The 19,069-nt window shown below is 46.6% G+C and overlaps 1 protein-coding gene across 2 annotated transcripts in view; it reads right to left on the bottom strand.

Moving 5' to 3' along the window:
* Window positions 1-19,069, bottom strand: part of Tctn1 (tectonic family member 1) — a 32,040-nt gene that overhangs the window by 6,651 nt on the left and 6,320 nt on the right. For both annotated transcript variants that reach the window (XM_048447378.3, XM_048447379.3), the window contains exons 3-12: window positions 15,146-15,276; window positions 13,189-13,340; window positions 9,109-9,208; window positions 6,914-7,023; window positions 6,095-6,115; window positions 4,516-4,650; window positions 3,434-3,559; window positions 3,045-3,130; window positions 2,018-2,158; window positions 1,013-1,175 (exon numbers count right to left, since the gene is read on the bottom strand). In XM_048447378.3, the coding sequence (XP_048303335.3) occupies window positions 1,013-1,175; window positions 2,018-2,158; window positions 3,045-3,130; window positions 3,434-3,559; window positions 4,516-4,650; window positions 6,095-6,115; window positions 6,914-7,023; window positions 9,109-9,208; window positions 13,189-13,340; window positions 15,146-15,276 (1,165 nt within the window). The remainder of the gene's footprint in view (window positions 1-1,012; window positions 1,176-2,017; window positions 2,159-3,044; window positions 3,131-3,433; window positions 3,560-4,515; window positions 4,651-6,094; window positions 6,116-6,913; window positions 7,024-9,108; window positions 9,209-13,188; window positions 13,341-15,145; window positions 15,277-19,069) is intronic.

Here is a 19,069-nt window from a genome sequence, read left to right as displayed (position 1 = left end):
CCATCCTGGATTTTGGAATATTTGCATAGCCATGATGACTGAGAAATTCATGAGGCTAGACAGAATCCTTGTTCATGTCCACCTCACTCAGTCTAGAGTTAATGGTATCTCACTGGGCCCAAGTTTTGACCGTAACCATTAGGCATTGGTGGTGACATGTTGGCACTAAGAAAGTTTCAGGTTTAGATGTCACATTTTTGGGATAGGGGATTTCTCAACCGCAGTGACTGTGCTGGTCACTCGTGCTTCTAGTTTATGAGTGATCACTGTGTCCTGACAACAGCCAAACAAACTTAATCCTCTGAACAGCCCTGTGATGTTTCTGAAGGGCTTTAGTAGCCCTAGCATGGCAAACATGGCTCTGGCAGGCCTTGCCCTCCCCCATTCCCTCTGCCTTGCTAAACTGTTAGATCACATTCGTAAAGCTAGCCACCAAGGGCTATTCCCTTACTTGGCTACTTCCTCCTTCTGAAACTGACTACCAAGGTCCAGCTATCAACGTATTGAAGTCCAGCAGTCAGAAGCCCCTTCTGACTGCCCTAGTTAACAGGCCCAATTAAAACAAACCAACTCATCCAACAACGGGGTTTCCCTTCTTCCCTTTAGAAATTGCTGTCTGCCCATGGGCAATGTCTGTCTCCTCTCTCTCAAGAAGCAGGCCTTTGTCTCTCCAAAGCAAATATCCCTTTCCCATCCCTTGTTCCTTTTCCCTTCTCCCTCTAGTTCCTGTTTTTGTGTCATTCCCTGCCCTTTGACCCTCTGGGGCAGATAAATCTCCTCTGTACTGAGAACCTGGTCTTGGGGTGTCCTGTGCCGACTCTGCTCCTTCAGTTTTCGTGTCACAGGGAAGCAAGCAGAGGCTGAAAACTACTGACTGACAAAGACATTGTGAAGAAGGGCAGAGTCAGAAAGCCTAGCTTAGCAGCAGCCACCCCACTGCCTCCCCAGTGCCTCCCTCCCCACCTGTGACCCACCTGGCAGAGCAGGTGGCCAGCAGCCTCTCGCTCTTTACCTTCACGTTGGAGGAGTGGGTGACATAACGCACAGGCACCCAGTCCTGCACATCCTGGGCCCCGGAATTCCCAAATGCAGCCACATAGTCAGGGAAGGCCTGGCCTCTCAGTAGGTCCTGAATCTTCTGCACCAGCAGCTCACAGGGGATGGTGCCTGTCAATCTTTGGGAAGGAAAGAGAGGCCAACTTAGCAAGGCACTGACAAGCTCCAGGACATGTTAAACTCTATACTTCCATCGTTTCTTCCTCTCCAAAAATGATATCATCCAACCTCTGGGGTGGTCCTGACTTTGGGGCATCCTGGTCATGGAGATGACCCCAACAGTTTCCCAGCCTGTATTCCACCATCTCTTTCTCTCTGTACCATGTGCATGGCAAGGACAGTGGCCTTCCCATGTGCTGTCCTCCTGAAGGGCGCTGGCACATGCGAGTTCCACAGGAGGGAACCAGGGTTTATCCTGGGCTGCTGCCCCCTGGCATTCTGTGGGAAGTGTTCAGTGGAACCCTCAGAAGAAATGCTGGTCTGAGATCAGAGCTGGCAATCAAACTATTGACAGAGCCACTCCAAGGATGTGGGGAGGGCATGGATAGAGGGGAAATGAAGGGGACAAATGCATGTGTTTGTACAGAGTAGAAATTCAGCAACAAATTCACAGAACCAAAGATTCAGAAATGCCACTGCAGCACTCAGGAGGCTGCGGCAGGACCAGGAGTTAGAGTCAAGCCGGAGCCGTGCAGGGAGACCTCATCTCCCATGTCACATTCCAGTTTTTGTTCAGTGCTTCTCTTATGCTGTAAAATTAAAAATCCAGAAATAGGAAGGACTTTCAAGGGAGATGTTTTCTGCTCAGAACTCAAAAGCTACTTAACCTTAACCACGAAGCACACAAAGCTCTGCCATCTGTCCTCTGCCGTGTTGGAACGGAAAGGCTAGAGCGGTTTTGCTGGTGACGTGGTTAAAACAGGAGAAGGGAGGATGCTCTCTCTGCCGCAGTCACTCTCACCTGAGTTGACAGCCAGATTGTACATTGTAGCCAAACAACACGGGGTCCCGGAGCCCCTCGCTGGCAAGGCAGTCCTGCTCGCCTGTGCTATGAAGAATGGTAAACTGTCCTTGTCTGTTTGTGGTCTGGACAATCCCAGACATTCACAGGTTGTTAAGGGACAGGTAACGGTTCCAGAGCAGCCTGACTGTCCAGGAATAAAGTGGCATCACTATATGACATGAGACGCGAGCGAGGTGCAATTCATCCCCTTCTCTGGGCCTCTGGTTGTTCCCAGGAACGGGCAAAAAGACGCCAGTAAATCTTTCTACTGGCTCACCTTCAGAATTAATTCCAACCAGGTGTGGTGGCCGGGCCTGGAATCAAGACACTAAAAAGGCTAAGGAGGGCTGCACATTTGAGGATTCCTGAACTAGAGTGAGCTCAAGACTAGCCAGCTCAACCTGCCAAAGCCTTGTTTCAAAATGAAGAATAAGGAAAGGGCTGAGGTACACACAGCTCAGCGGCAGGGTGCTTTCCTGGTACACACAAGTCCCAAAGACTCTGAGTTTGGGGCCAGCCTGGTCTACATGGCGAGCTTCAGGACACAGAGAGATCTCGTCTCAACAAAACAAAAACAAAAGTGAACGAATGGATGAACGAATGGATGCCTCCGGGTGCCCTTGTTTTTTGTTTTGTTTTGTTTTGTTTTTTTTCTTTGTTTGTTGCTTTGTTTTGTTTTTTCAAGATAGGGTTTCTCAACATAGTCCTGGCTTTGTAGACTCACAGAGACCCACCTGCCTCTGCCTCCTGAGTGTACCACAACACCCAGCTTAGGTGCCCTTTTAAATTCAGTGTTCTCTTCCCCTAAAGTACCAGTCTCTACTCCACCCAGCCCCACCACATTTCACTAGCTCAGAGGAAGCCCTGGCGAATCAGGTACCTCCCTCCTACAAACTGCCGACAGCATCCTTGGCAGCAAAAGGAAGCACAGCCCATCCATGCAGACAGGGAAGGTGACCTTCTCCACAGATCCAAAAAAGGATACCCCTTCTGAGGCTGAAAGCCAGCGGCCAGTGGGAGTCCCACCCTGTAACCAGGGTTGCCACTGCGGGGAACAGGCTTGGTGTCGTGCTGAAAAGCAAGGTGACATCCTATGCAGCATTGCTTAGGCACAGCGGGGCAACACAGTGCTCCTTGCAACATCTGGAGGAACAGCGCCCCGTTCTGAAGTATAAATGGATCCCCAAGAGTGGGAGGACAGTGTTCTGTGAGCCCGCAAGGCACGGGACAGCACCCGGCTTCCAGGCAAACTCCACACACCACTGCAAGTGCAGGCTGGGGAGCTGGGTCATGCTTCAAGACTATACCTCCCCCAGAAGTCAGGCTTTCCTTCAACTTGGCAGCCAAATAATTGAACAGAACACTCAAACCTACCTGAATAAAGTGAATCTCAAACTTCTGCTGCAGGAGAGTCACTGTGCTGCTGAATGTCCCCAATACGAGGGAGAGGCCGGCTTCCCGTATCTGGCCTGTGGCTGTGTACCACAGGCTGTACTTCACCTGGAACAGAATGGGGCTCATCAATCTCTGCCCACCACTGCTCAGCAGCCATGTTACTACCTCTGATGAAGCAGTCACAAAAAAGCCACAAGCCCCAACTCTGCTGTCCAATCACATCAGTGATGTGCCCTTAGTGTCCCAGTGGACAGAGCCACCTCAGTCACTCTGCAACCAATTTTTTGATCTTTCAGATCAGCTGACTCAAGCACGATTTGAACAGACTATTTCTGCCGCAGAGATGGTCTAATCAATAAATGGTGGTGACAATAAATTGTGGGGGGGGGGCAGAGGGTAGTGGTGCACACCTTTAATCCCAGGATTCAGGAGGCAGAGGCGGGAGGATCTCTGTGAGTTTGAGGCCTGCCTGGTCTACAGAGTGAGTTCCAGGACAGGCTACAAAGCTATAGAGAAACCCTATTTCAAAAAACAAAAGACAAAAAAAATTGTGTATGTGTGGCACACATATGTGTGTGTACATCAGTGTGCGTGTGTGTATGTATCCATGCACACACACATAGAGGGCAGAGCATGACACTGGATGTCTTCCTCTGTAAATATTCACCTTATTGCCTTGAGACATAGTCTCTTATTGAACCGCAAGCTCTCAATTTCAGCCAAGCTGCCTGGACAGTGCACTCTTGGGCTCTGCCTGTCTGTCCTCCAAAGTTGGAGTTACAGCCAGGTATAGTAGCCATGCTTGGCTTTTTACATGGGTGCTAGGGCTTCAAACTGAGGTCCTTATGCGTGTGAAACAAACATTCTTAATCCCCATCTCCTCAGCCCCTGACAAGGAAGCTTTGCTGTTTCCTTGCAAGGAGCTGGATTTACAGAGACATGGAGAGATGTGTCCTTTGATGAGACCACAGAGCAGCAGAGGCAGCTAGAGCTCAGACCAAGAAGCGCCATCACGGTATGGGCCAGAGTTTTCCCTGGAGACCAACACGCTGGACACCTACCTCGAGAACAACATTGCTGCAGAGTCTATCTTGCCCAGTGCTGACCAGGGATGGCTGCAGGATGCCATGGCCTTCTAACGGGGTCAGCGTGTGATTGAGAGACCGATACAGGACAGACTGCATCTTAATGGAGACCTGGGAGGGAAGATAGCCTCGGTTATGAGGCCACTACAGGCTACATATAGCACAGGCGACTCTTACAACAACCAAAGCCTAAAATGAACCTTAAGTGACAAAGTACAGGACATGCACACTGCCATGCCCTGTGCATGCTGCGGATATTTCCATGTAAACACACACATAGACACGGTCAGAGAAAATTTGGAGAGCAGTGTTCTAAGATCCTATTCATTACAGAGATGGAAATAGCCCAAGAGTCCATTTCCACAAGGAACGCTATTCACCCATAAAAAATCAAATCCCAAAACATGCTACCACATGGGTGAGTCTTGAAAACATCAAGTGAAAGAACCCAGACACCAAAGGTCACACATACTGCAGACTCCACTAAACATGGATTGTCCGCACAGACGAATCCACAGAAACCAATGTGGTTGTCATAAACCAGAGCAAACTGCCGAGTGACACCTAAGGGATACGGGGATTCTTAGGGGTGATGAAAACATCCTGGGGTTAGACTGCAGTACTAAATGCCACAGAATTGGTCAGAACCCCAGTTTCAGCAACCCCTTGCCTCAGGAGATAGACCTCACAGGCACCTCATACAGTTGCTGGCGAGGTAGGCAGCAGGTTTGAGAAAAGATAGAGCCACACAAACTTTAAGGGACGTTTGTCACTGTGACCAACCCCAGAAGAGTGATGAAGTGACAAGCAATCCCCTGAAGACAGCCCAGCCACTTCTGACAGGATGCTCCACTTCAGTTCCTGGAAGCCTGTCTGGGAAGATGCCCAGAACACTTGCTCTTTACACTGTCTTCAGTTAACGCAAAGATGTTTCTAACTTAAACTGGCAAGTGCCCGAGCTGTCACTTTAGAAATAAAGATGCAGTCTTTACACACCTGCTCCCATGACCAAGGCAACCTACAACTGTCCTTCCAGGTCAGATCACTCGCTCCCATGCAGACACAGTGTGGGGACATGGGTGACAGAAAAAGAATAAGGCAATCTCCACAACTGTCTGCCTACCAAGCTGCCCCAGCAGCTTGACTCTGTGACTTACAGATGCCATGGTGACTGGGCCAGTTTCTAGAGGCTGGAAGGACGTCACAGAAAGGCCTGACATATCTTTTCTTTGTTTTGTTTAAGAACAGGATCTCACTGTATGGCCCTGGCTGGCCTGGAACTCTCTATGTCAGCCATACTGGCCTTGAACTCACAGAGATCTGCCTGTCTCTGCCTTTCAATTAATGGGATTAAAGCCATTTACTTCTATGCCTGGGTAAACATAAATCTTAAAAAAAAAAAGTGGATGACTTGAGGAATGTAATACTCATGGGTTGACCCCTGGACAAAAACATCTGCACACACATGTACACACATGTGCACATCCCCACCCCCAAAGAGACAAAGAATGAGAAAGAGAGAAAGAGAGACAGAGATAGAGTAAAATGTTTTTACCTGTGTCGTTGAATTAGGCACCTAGACAAAAATAAACCACAATAAACTTAGTTAGGCACAAGAAATAGGTGCATTTCTACAGTCATTTCAGGCTTCAGCTAAAAGCCACTGTCATCCATTAGAGTTATCACTAAGACAACAGCAATCTCTCCACTTAGGACTGGTCCTCTCCTGCTCCTATCTATGTGCCAGTCACCGTATTTCCTTCTACAACCTTGTCCTTCCCATGAGAAGCACCATTCCAGAGGCCTGCCTGCTTGGTGTCACTACTCCGTACCGCCTCACGGCCCTGCTGCTTCTGAGAGCCCACATTTTTTGGTGCCCACAAGACTGTTAACACCACAGCACTAAACATCAGACTTACAAAGCTGTTCGCAGTCACACAAAACCTGGCCTTGGTCGGCTGTTATCAAGGTGTATGAAGCGAATTTTAAAACTGAATAAAAACAAGATACAACACAAGTATGTACAAGCTTCATAAAGATCATTTCAACAAGGGCTGGAGAGATGGCTCAGAGGGGAGAGCACTGGCTGCTCTTCCAGAGGTCCTGAGTTCGATTCCCAGCTCACAACCATCTGTGATGGGATCCAATGCCCTTTTCTGGTGTGTAGATGTACATGTAGACAGAGCACTCATATACATAAAATGGATACATAAATCTTTTTTTTTTTTTTAAAGATCACTTCAGCAGCCACTGTCGCCATAGTGCTAGAGAACACAAGCGCCCACCCAGGTCAAGCACGTGCTGAGATCACTCTGCATCTTTGAGGGTGTGAAGACCAGAACACAGACAGAGCTGTGCTCCAGCTGATCCTTACCCTCAGGATGGCAGGGCTGCTGTAATGAGCCATGCTGAGGGCTTCCATTCGTTCACACTCTTCTATGTCCACCCTTCTGCTGCATTTGAAGACCTGGCTCACCAGGAATGCTGGAGAAGGTGACATCCCGGGGTAGGGGTGGGAGAGGGGGAATACAGACATGTTTAGCTAATAAATGGGAACAAAAACTTTATAAAAGCCAAAATAATCTACAACACAAATGCAGTATGTTTAAAATGGGGCTTGACAACTGGGTTTTAACTAGGAAATAGACGCACAAAATATTCTAAACTTAAAAGATACAAAAGATACTAAACAGTGTCTCCCCCAATTCTGTCCCCCACCCAGGTCCCTGCCCAAGGGAGTGTCGTGCCTGCCTGCTGAAGCTTTCAGAGATACTATGCAAATAAAACACATACGTAAAAGGTTTTTTTAAAAAACAATTATTTCCCCCTTTTGGACACAGCTGCGCACACGATGCACTAAACTGTGCATTTTTTCCATGAGCAATGAATACATCCTGAAGACTCTGCAGCAGCCGTGAAGAGATAATTAGTGTTCTCTTGTGGATGTGGCATAATTACTCCCTAGCTCCCTGCTAATGACCACTGCAGTTGTCTCTGCCTTGGCTGTCGCTGTCACAGTCTGCATGGAGCTTTTGTATGTGGGCCAAGCCTTCTCGCAGGAGCTTCACTAATTTTGATTCATATGTTATACCGCCCTGGGCAGGGTGGGACCAACTGTTCCGCCAGCTCCTGCAGCGGAGTATCTGTTCCACAGCTTCAAACTCCCTGAGCTTTGTCACTCTGAAAAGTGGAAATGGCTTCTTAGTCAACTTGTTTGCTTTTTGAGACAAGATCTCACTCTGTAGCTCAGGCAGGCCTCAAACTGGTCATCCTCCCTCCATCACCCAAGAGGCATGCCGCCTCACCAGGCTTCGGCTGGTTTTAACTGGCCTTGACCTACTTGTGCAGAGAAGCTTCTCATCAGCACTTGTTAGTCAGTCATTCATCACAGTTGCTCACAGTCGGCTGAGGGTTAGAGAGCCACGGCTTCAGCCTTCTTTTGCCCAGGCTCTAGGCCTTGGCTTCTCTGCTCTCCTGGAAGAAGTGGTTCTTACCCAGGCCCCTGAGCACAACGGTCTCAGTGCTCCCACTGTGAGACTCAGCTAAAGAAATCCTACACAAGTAGGCATGGGGTGCACACTTGGAATCCCAGAACTGGGGAGACAAAGTTGGAAAGACCAGGATGAGATACACCAAAAGACCCTGACTCAGAAAACAAGCGAGAGTCAGACATGGTGGCATGTGACTTTAATTCCAGCATTGGAAGGCACAGGGAGGCACAGAGGCAGGTAGGTCTTTGTGAGCTCAAGGTCAGCCTGACACATCAAGTTCTGAGCCAGCTGGGGCTACGTAGAGACACCATCTCAAAAACTAAAAACAAACAAACAAACAAACAAACACAAATGAAAAGAAACCGAAAACCTCACCACTGAACCTTTTGGGGGAAAAAAAAACCCTAGCAATGTTAGCATGGCTTCAAGGGATACTGTGAAAACAATTTTAATTTTTTTTTTATTACATTTGACTTATGGGTGGGTGGCTACCTGATAGACACAGCACACGGCTGGAGGGCAGAGGGCACCTGATAGACACAGCACACGGCTGGAGGGCAGAGGGCACCTGATAGACACAGCACATGGCTGGAGGGCAGAGGGCACCTGATAGACACAGCACACGGCTGGAGGGCAGAGGGCACCTGATAGACACAGCACATGGCTGGAAGGCAGAGGGTAGCCTGAGGAAGTCAACTCCCTCCCTCCACTCCATGAGTCACAGGAATAAAACCCCAAATTGTCAGGCCTTTTAGCAAGCACCTTTGCCTGTTAGGCCATGTTCCTGGCCCCTGGGTTAAGGTTAACCGGAGGAATCAGCCTCATGCAGCATGGCGACCAGCACACATAAGAACTTAAACAAATGCTGTAGAGATCTGTAATCCCCGAAATGTGTACCCGCATGTCACTGTTTCCAGATGCTTACTGCAGGGTTCAGGCAGTCACTGACCAGGGTAGAAAGGACCTCTTCAGGCAGGCAACCTTCGAGGCCTTTCTACCTGAAGAGTCTTTAGGCTATGAAGCCTGTTTAACTGGCAAGCTGAAGTGACTGACAGGAAGAGCAGGGGCACTCTCTTACCTGCAGGGTTCTCATCTGTGCACAGAGATGACGTGAGAGGCGAAGGCAGTCTAAGAAATGAACCTGAAGATGTGCCTGCAGTCTGCAGAGGAACACCGTACTGCAAACACAGAGCACACAGGTAAGACAAGGTGTTCCTTCAGCATGTGCTGGACACATGGCAGTGCCCACAGAGCTGTGGGTTTGGGGACACAATGCTGAGCACAGTCTCTGCCACCCAGGGCTCATCCTCAGCTGTCAACCACACACAAACACACCTTTTTAAAATAAATTTTAAGCTTCATGTGGTGGTGTACATCTTTAATCCCAGCACTCAGGAGCAGAAGCAGATGGATCTTTATGAGTTTAAAGCCAGCCTGGTCTAGAGAGTCTCAGGCCAGCCCAGGCTGCACAGCTAAAGCTTGTGTGTGACAGTTTCCTCCAAGACTGAGACATTCTGCCCTGTAGGGGAAGCTCCTTAAGCAGGAAGGTAAACGACTCTAAGGAATTTCAGGAAATCCCTGAAACTGACCAGATTCACTAGGCCCCTCTCTGCCAGAGTAAGCAATAAAAGCTGAGAGTCCCTCCGAGGCTAAATGGACAGAGCTGCAAAGGAGACTCTCAAACCAGTCAGCAACCTGGGAGAAGCAGAAACTAGCTAAGTTATGAGGAAGAGGCTTAGATCAGTGATTCTCAACCTGGAAGTTGAATGACTCTTCCACAGGTATTCCCTAAGACCATCCTGCATATCAATATTTACATTACCATTCATAACAGTAGCAAAATCACAGTTCTGAAGTAGCAACAAAAATAATTTTATGGTTGGAGTCACCACAACATAAGGAACTGTATTAAAGGGCCACAACACTGGAAAATTGAGAACCACTGCGCTAGCCCCTTAAATTTTCATGTATGTATGTATGCATGTATGTATGTATGTATGTATGTATGTATGTATCTATCTATCTATCTATCTATCTATCTATCTATCTATCTATCTATCTAGAGATGATGTCTTACTATGATGCCCAGGCTGGTCTTGAACTCCTCTAAGGCTCAAAGGGCTCAAGTGGTCCTCTTGACTCAGCCTCCCAAATGATGGGATTAAAGTTGTTTAAGGCAGGTGTGATGGTCCATGCCTTTAACCCAGGTTTAACTATATCCTCTCCTACTTGGGAGGCAGAGGCAGGCAGATGTCTGTAAATTAGAGGTCAGCCTGGTCCACATAGGAAATTCTAGGTGAACCACAGCTACATAGTGAGATCCTACCTCAAGTAAATAGAGGATAAAAAGAACATGTGCACCTGTGTGTGCCTGCCACTCTAGTGTCCCCTGTTTCATTATGGAATGCCCCTTGGCATAGGATGAGAAGCTGAAGTAGTGTTTCCCTCCGTGGACAGGAATCGGATGGCTGAGCACAGGTGTGAACAAATCACTGTTCAGTAACATTCATTTAAATGGCAGTGGTGATACTCATTAAAATCTTACAAGATTTTGTGTGTGTGGATGTGGGAGAGGGACCCATGAAGGTCAGAGGTCAACTGGATGTCTTCATCGATTGCTCTTCACCTGTTTTTTTAAAATATTTATTTATTTATTATGTATACAATATTCTTGTCTGTGTGTCTGCCTGCAGGCCAGAAGAGGGCATCAGATCTCATTTCAGATGGTTGTGAGCCACCATGTGGTTGCTGGGAATTGAACTCAGGACCTTTGGAAGAGCAGGCAATGCTCTTAACTGCTGAGCCATCTCTCCAGCCCTTCACCTGTTTTTAAGACAAAGTCTGCTTGCATCTGCTAAGAAAGGATGGTGGGGCAGATGCTAAGAGTACAGTGTCTTTGCAGAGGACCCAGTTCAGTTTCTAACCTGCCCCCATCAGGCAGTTCACAACCACCTATAACTCAGCTCCCTCTCCTGGCCTCCACAGGCACTACATTCACTTGCACATGTCTCCCCCAACATAATTATCCCTGTGCTATGGCGAACACCTTTGATCCCAACACTCAAAGGCAGAAGCAGGCAGATCTCTATGAGTTTGAAGCTAGCCTGATCTACATAGCAAGGTCTAGTACAGTCAAGGCTATAGAGTGAGACCCTATCTCAAAATAAAAAAATAGGAACACATAATTAATGTTTCTAATTAAGAAAAAAAGGATGGATAGTGGCTGGCGTACTCTTCCGCTCAGGAAGTAGAGACGGGAAGATTATCATTTCAAGGACCAACTGAACATACAGTGAAAATCAAAGAAGAAAAACTAAAAACATATAGAAGGGCTGGGGCTGGGGTGCTGGGATCCATGAGCAGCATGGTTCCAGCCCCAGTGCTGCCAAGACTGGAATGGTGGAACACACACAAGGCAGGCTTGTCAAGATGCTCTGACACTGCACAGCTGTTCCCTGCACCCGTTTCTCTCAGTTTAGTGGGATAGCAGTGAGTTCTTCCCAGGCTGTATTCGGTAATGCTGGGAAAGCCCCCCACAGTGCCCACACGCAGGGAATGCTCAGAGAACAGTAACTGGCCTTCATATTGACATGGCAAGACACAAAGGTTATCGCAGAAAAACAGAGAGCTTTCTAGAACAACGTGGCCATGAACCCCGCTTCTACAACTATGTACAAATTTTGTAGATACAGACCAGGATGAACATGGGCCAGCCTTTTTACAAAGGTTTGCAATGTAGACTTTTTTTTCTTGTGGGGAAGGGCAGAGCAGGTGGGATTGACACCACGGCCTGGAGCACACTAAGCATGCACTCTACCGATGAGAGCCTTCCATCTTTACTGAGGCTCCTCTGCTGTTTCCCACTCCAACTAGTCCATATTAGACTTTCCTTTCCCAAGGATGCTTGTGAAAAGGTTATTTTTGCCCTTCCTTTTCCATACACATGTGTGTATATGATTTAATTGTTTGTATGTGCATGGGCACGCGCATGTGTGTGTCTGTGTGTCTGCACGAGCACATGGATACATGGGCAAATAAATGGAGGCTTAAGGTTGATATCAGGCAGCATTTTCAGCCATTCAACTACATTATTCAATGAAGCAAGGTCTCTCAATTAAACCCTGAGCGTGCGGATAGAGTTAGTCTGTAGCCAGCTTTCTCCTGGAGATTCCATCCACCTTTCGATGCTGACCTCCTGAAGCATTTACGAGGACAGTGGAGATCCAAACACCTGTCTTTGTGCTGTGGCTCAAGCACCTAACCACTTAGTTATCTCAACACCCTCTTGTTTTGTTCTGAGGCAGGGTTTCATGTAGCTCGGGCTGCTTTAAATTTCAACTCCTGCTTCTCCTGCCTCCACCTCCCAACGGCTGAGATTATAGGTGGGCACCAGAATAGATCTAATCTACATGGAAAGTAGAAAAAGACGAGATCTCCCGAGTAAATTGGGAGCATGGGGATCTTGGGGGAGGGTTGAAGGGGAGAGGAAAGGCAGGGAAGGGAGAAGAGAAAAATGTGGAGCTCAATAAAAATCAATGAAAAAAGTACATGCATCATTAATGGGTCATATTTTACTGGTTTGCTAATGAAGGGATATATAAAATAGCACACAGCTTCCTAATATCTGTAAAACAAAATATGATCCTGAGACGAGGACCTGGCACCCAGGCAGTCCACTCCCCATGCCCAGAGGCAGGCTTCAATCAGTTTGCTATGATCTCTTGGGCTGAAAAGAACAGAAAATTTTGTGACATAAAATTCAGCCACAGAGCCAGGCAGTAGTGGAACACACCTTTAATCCCATCCCTCGGGAGGCAGAGGCAGGTGGATCTCTGGGAGTTCAAGGCCAGTCTAGTCTACAGAGTGAGTTCCAAGACAGCCAGAGCTGTTACACAGAGAAACCCTGTTTTGAAACAAACAAACAAAAAGAAAAGAAAAGAAAAGAAAAGAAAAGAAAAATTCAACTGCAGAAGTGGCCTCAAATCCTGGGTTCAGAATCTGAACACTCACTGGGCTTCCCATGGTCTCTGAGAGGAGCAGCAGTGGCTCTGTGGTGGCAGCTATGCCCCAAGGGCTGGCAGTCTGGCATTCTATCTAACACTGAAATTAGCTGATATTTCAGGATGTGTGAGAGACTTCCATCACGTTGTTGGCTCACCTCGTATTTAGTGGTCTGTGGGGCATCTGAGGTGGCTGTAGAAGGACCGTCGGATGGGGCACTCAGCGTAAAGCCACCGGATGCTTGTGTCAGTCTGTCGAAATTGTCTTCATTCGGCACTTCTGGATTAGCAAAGGACAGAGCAGGCTTGTCTGTTTTTAGGCAAAGCATTGAAAATCAGCAGAAATGTATGGAGTATGTGACATCCCTACTTTAGAAACCCATTCTTAGTAGCAACAAAACCGATGTTAAAAGCTGTGCGGTGGTGGTGCACACCTTTAATTCCAGCACGTGGTAGGCAGAGGCAGGCAAATTCCTGAGTCCATTAGAGGCCAGCCTGGTCTACAAAGCTAGTTCAACAACAGTCAGGGCTACAAAGAGAAACCCTGTCTCAAAAATCAAAACAAAAAGGCTGATATAATAAAAGGTTTTCTAGACTTTCTTCATGGCTCAGTAAATAAAGGCACTTGTCGCCAGACCTGACAAACTGAGTTGGATCCCAGGACCCAGATAGTGGAAAGAGAGAACTAACTCTAGAAAAGACACCCTCTAACCTATGCACGCATGCATGCATGTGCACACACATAAATAAATGTAGTTTTCAATGTTTTCTTATCAGGTGGTAGTGGCACAAGCCTTTAGTCCCAGCACAGGCAGAGGCAGGTGGGTCTGAGTTCAAGGTCCATATAGTGAGTTCCAGGATCTAGGTTACATAGAAAAACCCTATCTTAAAAGAAATAAAAAGTTTTCTTTTATATTTGCCTCGCCTGGGATTTCCTTCCTTCCTTCCTTCCTTCCTTCCTTCCTTCCTTCCTTCCTTCCTTCCTTTCTTTCTTTCTTTTGAGACAGGGTTTTTCTGTGTAGCTTTGGAGCCTGTCCTTACGCTCGCTCAGTAGACCAGGCTGGCCTTAAATTCACAGAGATCCGCCTGTCTCTGCCTCCCAAGTGCTGTGATCCCAAGATGTACCACCACCGCCCAGCATCTCCCAGGATTTAAGGCTTCTTAAATGAATAGGATCCCTACCATCATGGCTTTAAGACCACCCTTGTCTATATGATGAATTCCAGGCCAAGACCCTGTCTTGAAAAAATCAATAAGTAAACAAACAGGATCACTAGACGCGGCTGCATCTAACAGTGTGGTTGGTCTGCAAGAAACAACACAGCAGAAACCAAGGGACAGAGCTGGTCACTTTCTCCAGCACACAGACAAGTGTCTGCTTGTTACCCCCTCCTGGGGACATTCTCTCTGGGTGGCTGTGGGAAGATAAGACTTATTCATCGCATGAAGGGTGAGGAAGAGGCAGGCTCTGTGTCCATTAGGCTGCTGTTATGGTCACTGTCAATTGTCATGTAGGGCAAATCACAGCACAATCCCCCCAAGTCTTTATGCACGAGGGAACAAATCCCAAATAGGGAAAGACTTGGACTGAGATAATGAAGTTTAACTGACAGAGCCATGAGTGTGCCTGTGCTCTTTGATAGCCTGAGAACAGCACACCCTCAGGAGCAAATCTCTACCTAGGCTGAGTGCTCAGGTAAAAATAAAGATCCTGTATTCATGCAAATATTCTGAGTAAAAATAAAAAAGAAAAGGGAAATGGAAACCACAGGTAACATTTAAAGATGAAACTGATTCTCAACTATTACTCCAAGAGGAAATAAACGTGCACACACATACACGTGCACACACACACATGCATGCATGCACACACACAACCTGGATTCCCATGGCTACTTGGCATAAACATCTTTGAAGTCAAGTGTGAGATAAAGACAGCGACAGCACAAGGAGTTGAAGACAGTTACCTGTGAATCAGCCTCCAGCCTTGAATTATTCGCACAGCCAAAACACAGAATGGGTGCTTTAAATGGAACTGAATGAGGTGTTTTCCCAAAAAGCAACTTTTAAAAGAAAAACAGGGCTTCACAAAATCTATCAAATTCAAATACTTACAGTTTGAAATATGGATGCAGAAGATGGAAGGGTTGATCTGGTCAATGAGTTTAAAGACCCGGTGAGGAGGGTCTGCTGTCAAATTCATGGAGTAGACAGCTGCCTTCTGACTACAAAACTGTCTATCACCCCTGAGAGGGAAAGAAAACAACAGCAAGTTTTCAGTCCACAATCTCAGCCAGATCACCCTCAATCTTCCAGAGGCTGTTACTACCCTAAGAAGGACCACAAGGGCACTGATGAAGTCTGATGTCCAAACAGGATCCATTTGTATCTATTTGCTGTTAGAGTGTGGCACTGAAGCTTTTCTCTCTAACAGAAAGAGGACATGCAGAATAACTCCTGCCAAGCATGGTGGTGCATACCTTTATTTCCAGCACTGGGGTGGTATAGACAAATGGGTCTGTGAGTTCAGGTCTACACGGCAGTTCTACATTGGTCAGAGCTACACAGTGAGACTCTATCTCAAAAATATAATAACAACAACATCAATAACATTTAAGGGAAGGCTGCTGGGTGTGGAATATAGTGCAGAGCACTTTTCCATAAACTTGGTCAGTGTTAAGATTATGATATTTTGGGAGCTGGAGAGGTGGCTCAGTGATTAAGCATTTCCTGCCCTTATAGAGAACCTAGGTTCAGATCCCAAAACCCACATCAAGGCAGCTCATGCCTGCAACTCCAATTCCAGGGGATATGATGCTCTCTTCTGGATTCTGTGAGCACCGCATGCATCTAGTGCACATAGCACACACATGCACACACATATATAAATCAAATAAATATAAAAATATTCTAGAAAGTTTTAAAAGTATTTTTACTATATTGGTCTGGTGTGTATTTGTGTATATATGTGTGTGTGTGGTTCTTTTTCGCAAGCAAATGTGTGGAAAACAGAGGACAATTTATATGAGTTGTTCTCCTTCTACTATGTAGTATGGAGGTGCTAGAGATCAAGCTCAGGCCGGCAGGCTTGGTAGGAAGCACCTTGACCCACTGAGACACCCTGCCCTACTCTCTTGCCCATTCTTCTCTATCTCAGCAAACTGTTCAGCCTATGCCACAGCCTAGAATACCTATCCACAAACTTATGTTGCCCAACTTGTACTTGTCACTCAGGACTCAACACCGCTTGGACCATCTTTTCTAGAAAGCCTTCCCTGGCCTGAGTGTTCCGGCATCTGGTGTTCCTCGGGGCCCTGTCTCATTCACCCCTCTCCCTCATCTAACAGTAAGCTCTTAAAAGTAGCATGACAAACTCTGCTTCATGTCTCTAGGCTAGTAGGAGGTGCTCAAAAAGGCACAGAAGGTGGCCAAGTGTGGAGTACCTGCCTAGCTGGTGCCAGGCCCTGCTGCCTTCCTGCCCCCTCCCGCCCTGGTGTCTGCTGAAAGGTGACAAGGCAGAGGTCACACCAGGACTCTACTCACTTAGTCAGCTGGTGTGTGTTACCAGAGACCACACACACCTAGTGTCTTGCACGTGCTAGGCCAGCACTCTTCCACTAAGCAGTGTTCCTGCCAGTCAAGACAGTTTAATGAAAGCCCACTACATGGTATCAGCTGGGCTGGCACTGACAGCACCTATAATAGATACTCCTGTGCTCACGAAGGTCCCATCTGATGAGGGATGGATTCACTCAGGATGCCCACCAAGTCATTATATGACAGGAGGAGTTGTTGGCAGTAAAACATAATGAAACCTTTATGAACTGAAGCCTATATAATGGGGCACTCTACAAACTAGCATATGACTTTTGCTATTTTTTTCTTTCGATTTTAGAGATAAGGTCTCCCTATAATTGTCCAGGCTATTTTCCAACACCAGAGCTCAAATGACCCTCCTGACCCAGACATCCCCAAGAAGTTAAGGCTACAGTAGAGTTTAATTTGGTTCATATTTGGGGGGGAGGTTGTAAGTTTTAAAAAACTGAAGTCTTTTCCTGAAATATTTAACCCTAACCCTTGTAGCTGTTTTTTGTTTGTTTGTTTGTTTTATAAGGAAAATTCTTTTGGGGGGGGGGCCTACCACCCAGCTCCCAGTAAATACATGGTGACTTATTCTTTCTCATGAATGCCTGATCCTCATTAGGCTTGTTTCTAGACAGCTTTTCTTAACTTAAATCAGTCTGTCTACCTTTTGCCTCTGGGCTTTTTACCTTCCTTTATTCTATATATCTTTTCCCCTTCTTACTCTGTGGCTGGCCATGTGGCTGGCCCCTGATGCCCTCCTCTCTCTTCTTCTCCTTCTCTCCTCTCCTCCCCTCCCCTCCCATCTCCTCTTCTCTTTATTCTCTCTGTCTGGCAGCCCCACCTATCCCTCTCTGGGCCTAGCTATTGGCTGTTCAGCTCTTTATTAAACCAATCAAATGTTTTAGACAGGCAAAGTAACACAGCTTTGCAGAGTTAAACAAATGTAACATAATGCAAATCTTTGCATCATTAAACAAATATTCCACAGCTTTAATGAATGTAACACATCTTAAACTAATACTCCACAACAAACTCTCAAGTCTACAAATGCAGTCTGTTTTTATAAAGCTTCACACAACACAGGCCCACCTGCTCATTTCCATATCAGTGGCAGCTTTTGCTCAGCTGCAACAGACACCCAAGTGACTCGCACAAACTAACACGCTACCTGGTTGGTCCTCAAAGCTTGCCATCTTCTGTTCTAAAAACTATTGTTTACATCTAGAATTACCATATTTGGGGGTCAGCAAGATGGCTCATAGGGTAAAGGTCCCTGCTGCCAAGTCTGATGACCTGAGCTTGACCCCTGAGACCCACATGATGTAAGGAGAAAACTGACTCCCGAAAGTTGTTCTCTGACCTCCACATGAGCACCAAAGTATGAACACACACACACAAAAAGTAAATAAAAAGGTAACTTTAAAAAGTTATACAGGGGCTGGGTGTTATGACATATGCCCTTAATCCCAGCACTCAAGAGGCAAGGGCAGGCAGACCTCTGAGTTCAATGTCAGCCTGGTCTATAGAGTTCCAGGACAGCCAGGGCTGCATAAAGAGACCCTTTCTCAGAAACTTAAGGGGGCCAGAATGGTGACTCATCAGTTAGTGAAAAGTATGTACTGCTCTTGAAGAAGACCTGAGTTCGGGTCCCTGTACCCATGTTGGGTGGCTCACAACCTCCTATGACTCCAGGTTCAGGGATCCAATACTCTCTTCTGGCCTCAGCAGGCAACTATACTCATGTGCATTAACGCCCCCCTCCACCTAAGACACACATCCATACACATAATTAAAAATAAAAATAATAGGGCTGGAGAGATGGCTTAGAGGTTAAGAGCATTGACTGCTCTTCCAGAGGTCCTGAGTTCAATTCCCAGCAACCACATGGTGGCTCACAACCATCTGTAATGAGATCTGGTGCCCTCTTCTGGCCTGCAGGCATAGATGGAGGTTGAACCCTGTGTACATAATAAATAAATAAATCTTTAAAAAAAATAAAAATATGGTGGGAGGAGGGGCTGAAATGGAAACTTTTATAATTTAATAATAAAAAAATAAAAATAAATAAAAATAAAATAAAAATAAAAATAATAAAGGTAGTTGAACGGTGGTGGCACACACATTTAATCCCAGCACTCAAGAGGCAAGAGATTGGTTGATCTCTCTGAGATTGAGGCCAGTGTGGTACATAAGAAGTTCTAAGCCAGCTGGAGCTACCCAGTGAAACCCTATCTCAAAAAAAAAAATTAAATTACTGTATTTAATACATGGCATTCCAATTCAAAAAATGACATTCTTGTAGGACTGGTGGTGCATGCTGACAGACCCAAGACGAGAGCAGACTGATTTCTAGAAAGGGTAAACCCTGCTCTAGTCCTGAGGCCAGCAAAGGACCCTCTCCAGCAACCTGCTCTCCAGACTTCTTTACATCTGAGGGGTATTCAGTTTCTCCAC

This window comes from Myodes glareolus, chromosome 2 (genome assembly GCF_982192425.1).
Source record: "Myodes glareolus chromosome 2, mMyoGla1.1, whole genome shotgun sequence".
NCBI lineage: Eukaryota > Metazoa > Chordata > Mammalia > Rodentia > Cricetidae > Myodes > Myodes glareolus.
The sequence above is the reverse complement of the archived record's forward strand: the minus strand, read 5'-3'. Positions and strand labels throughout refer to the sequence as shown.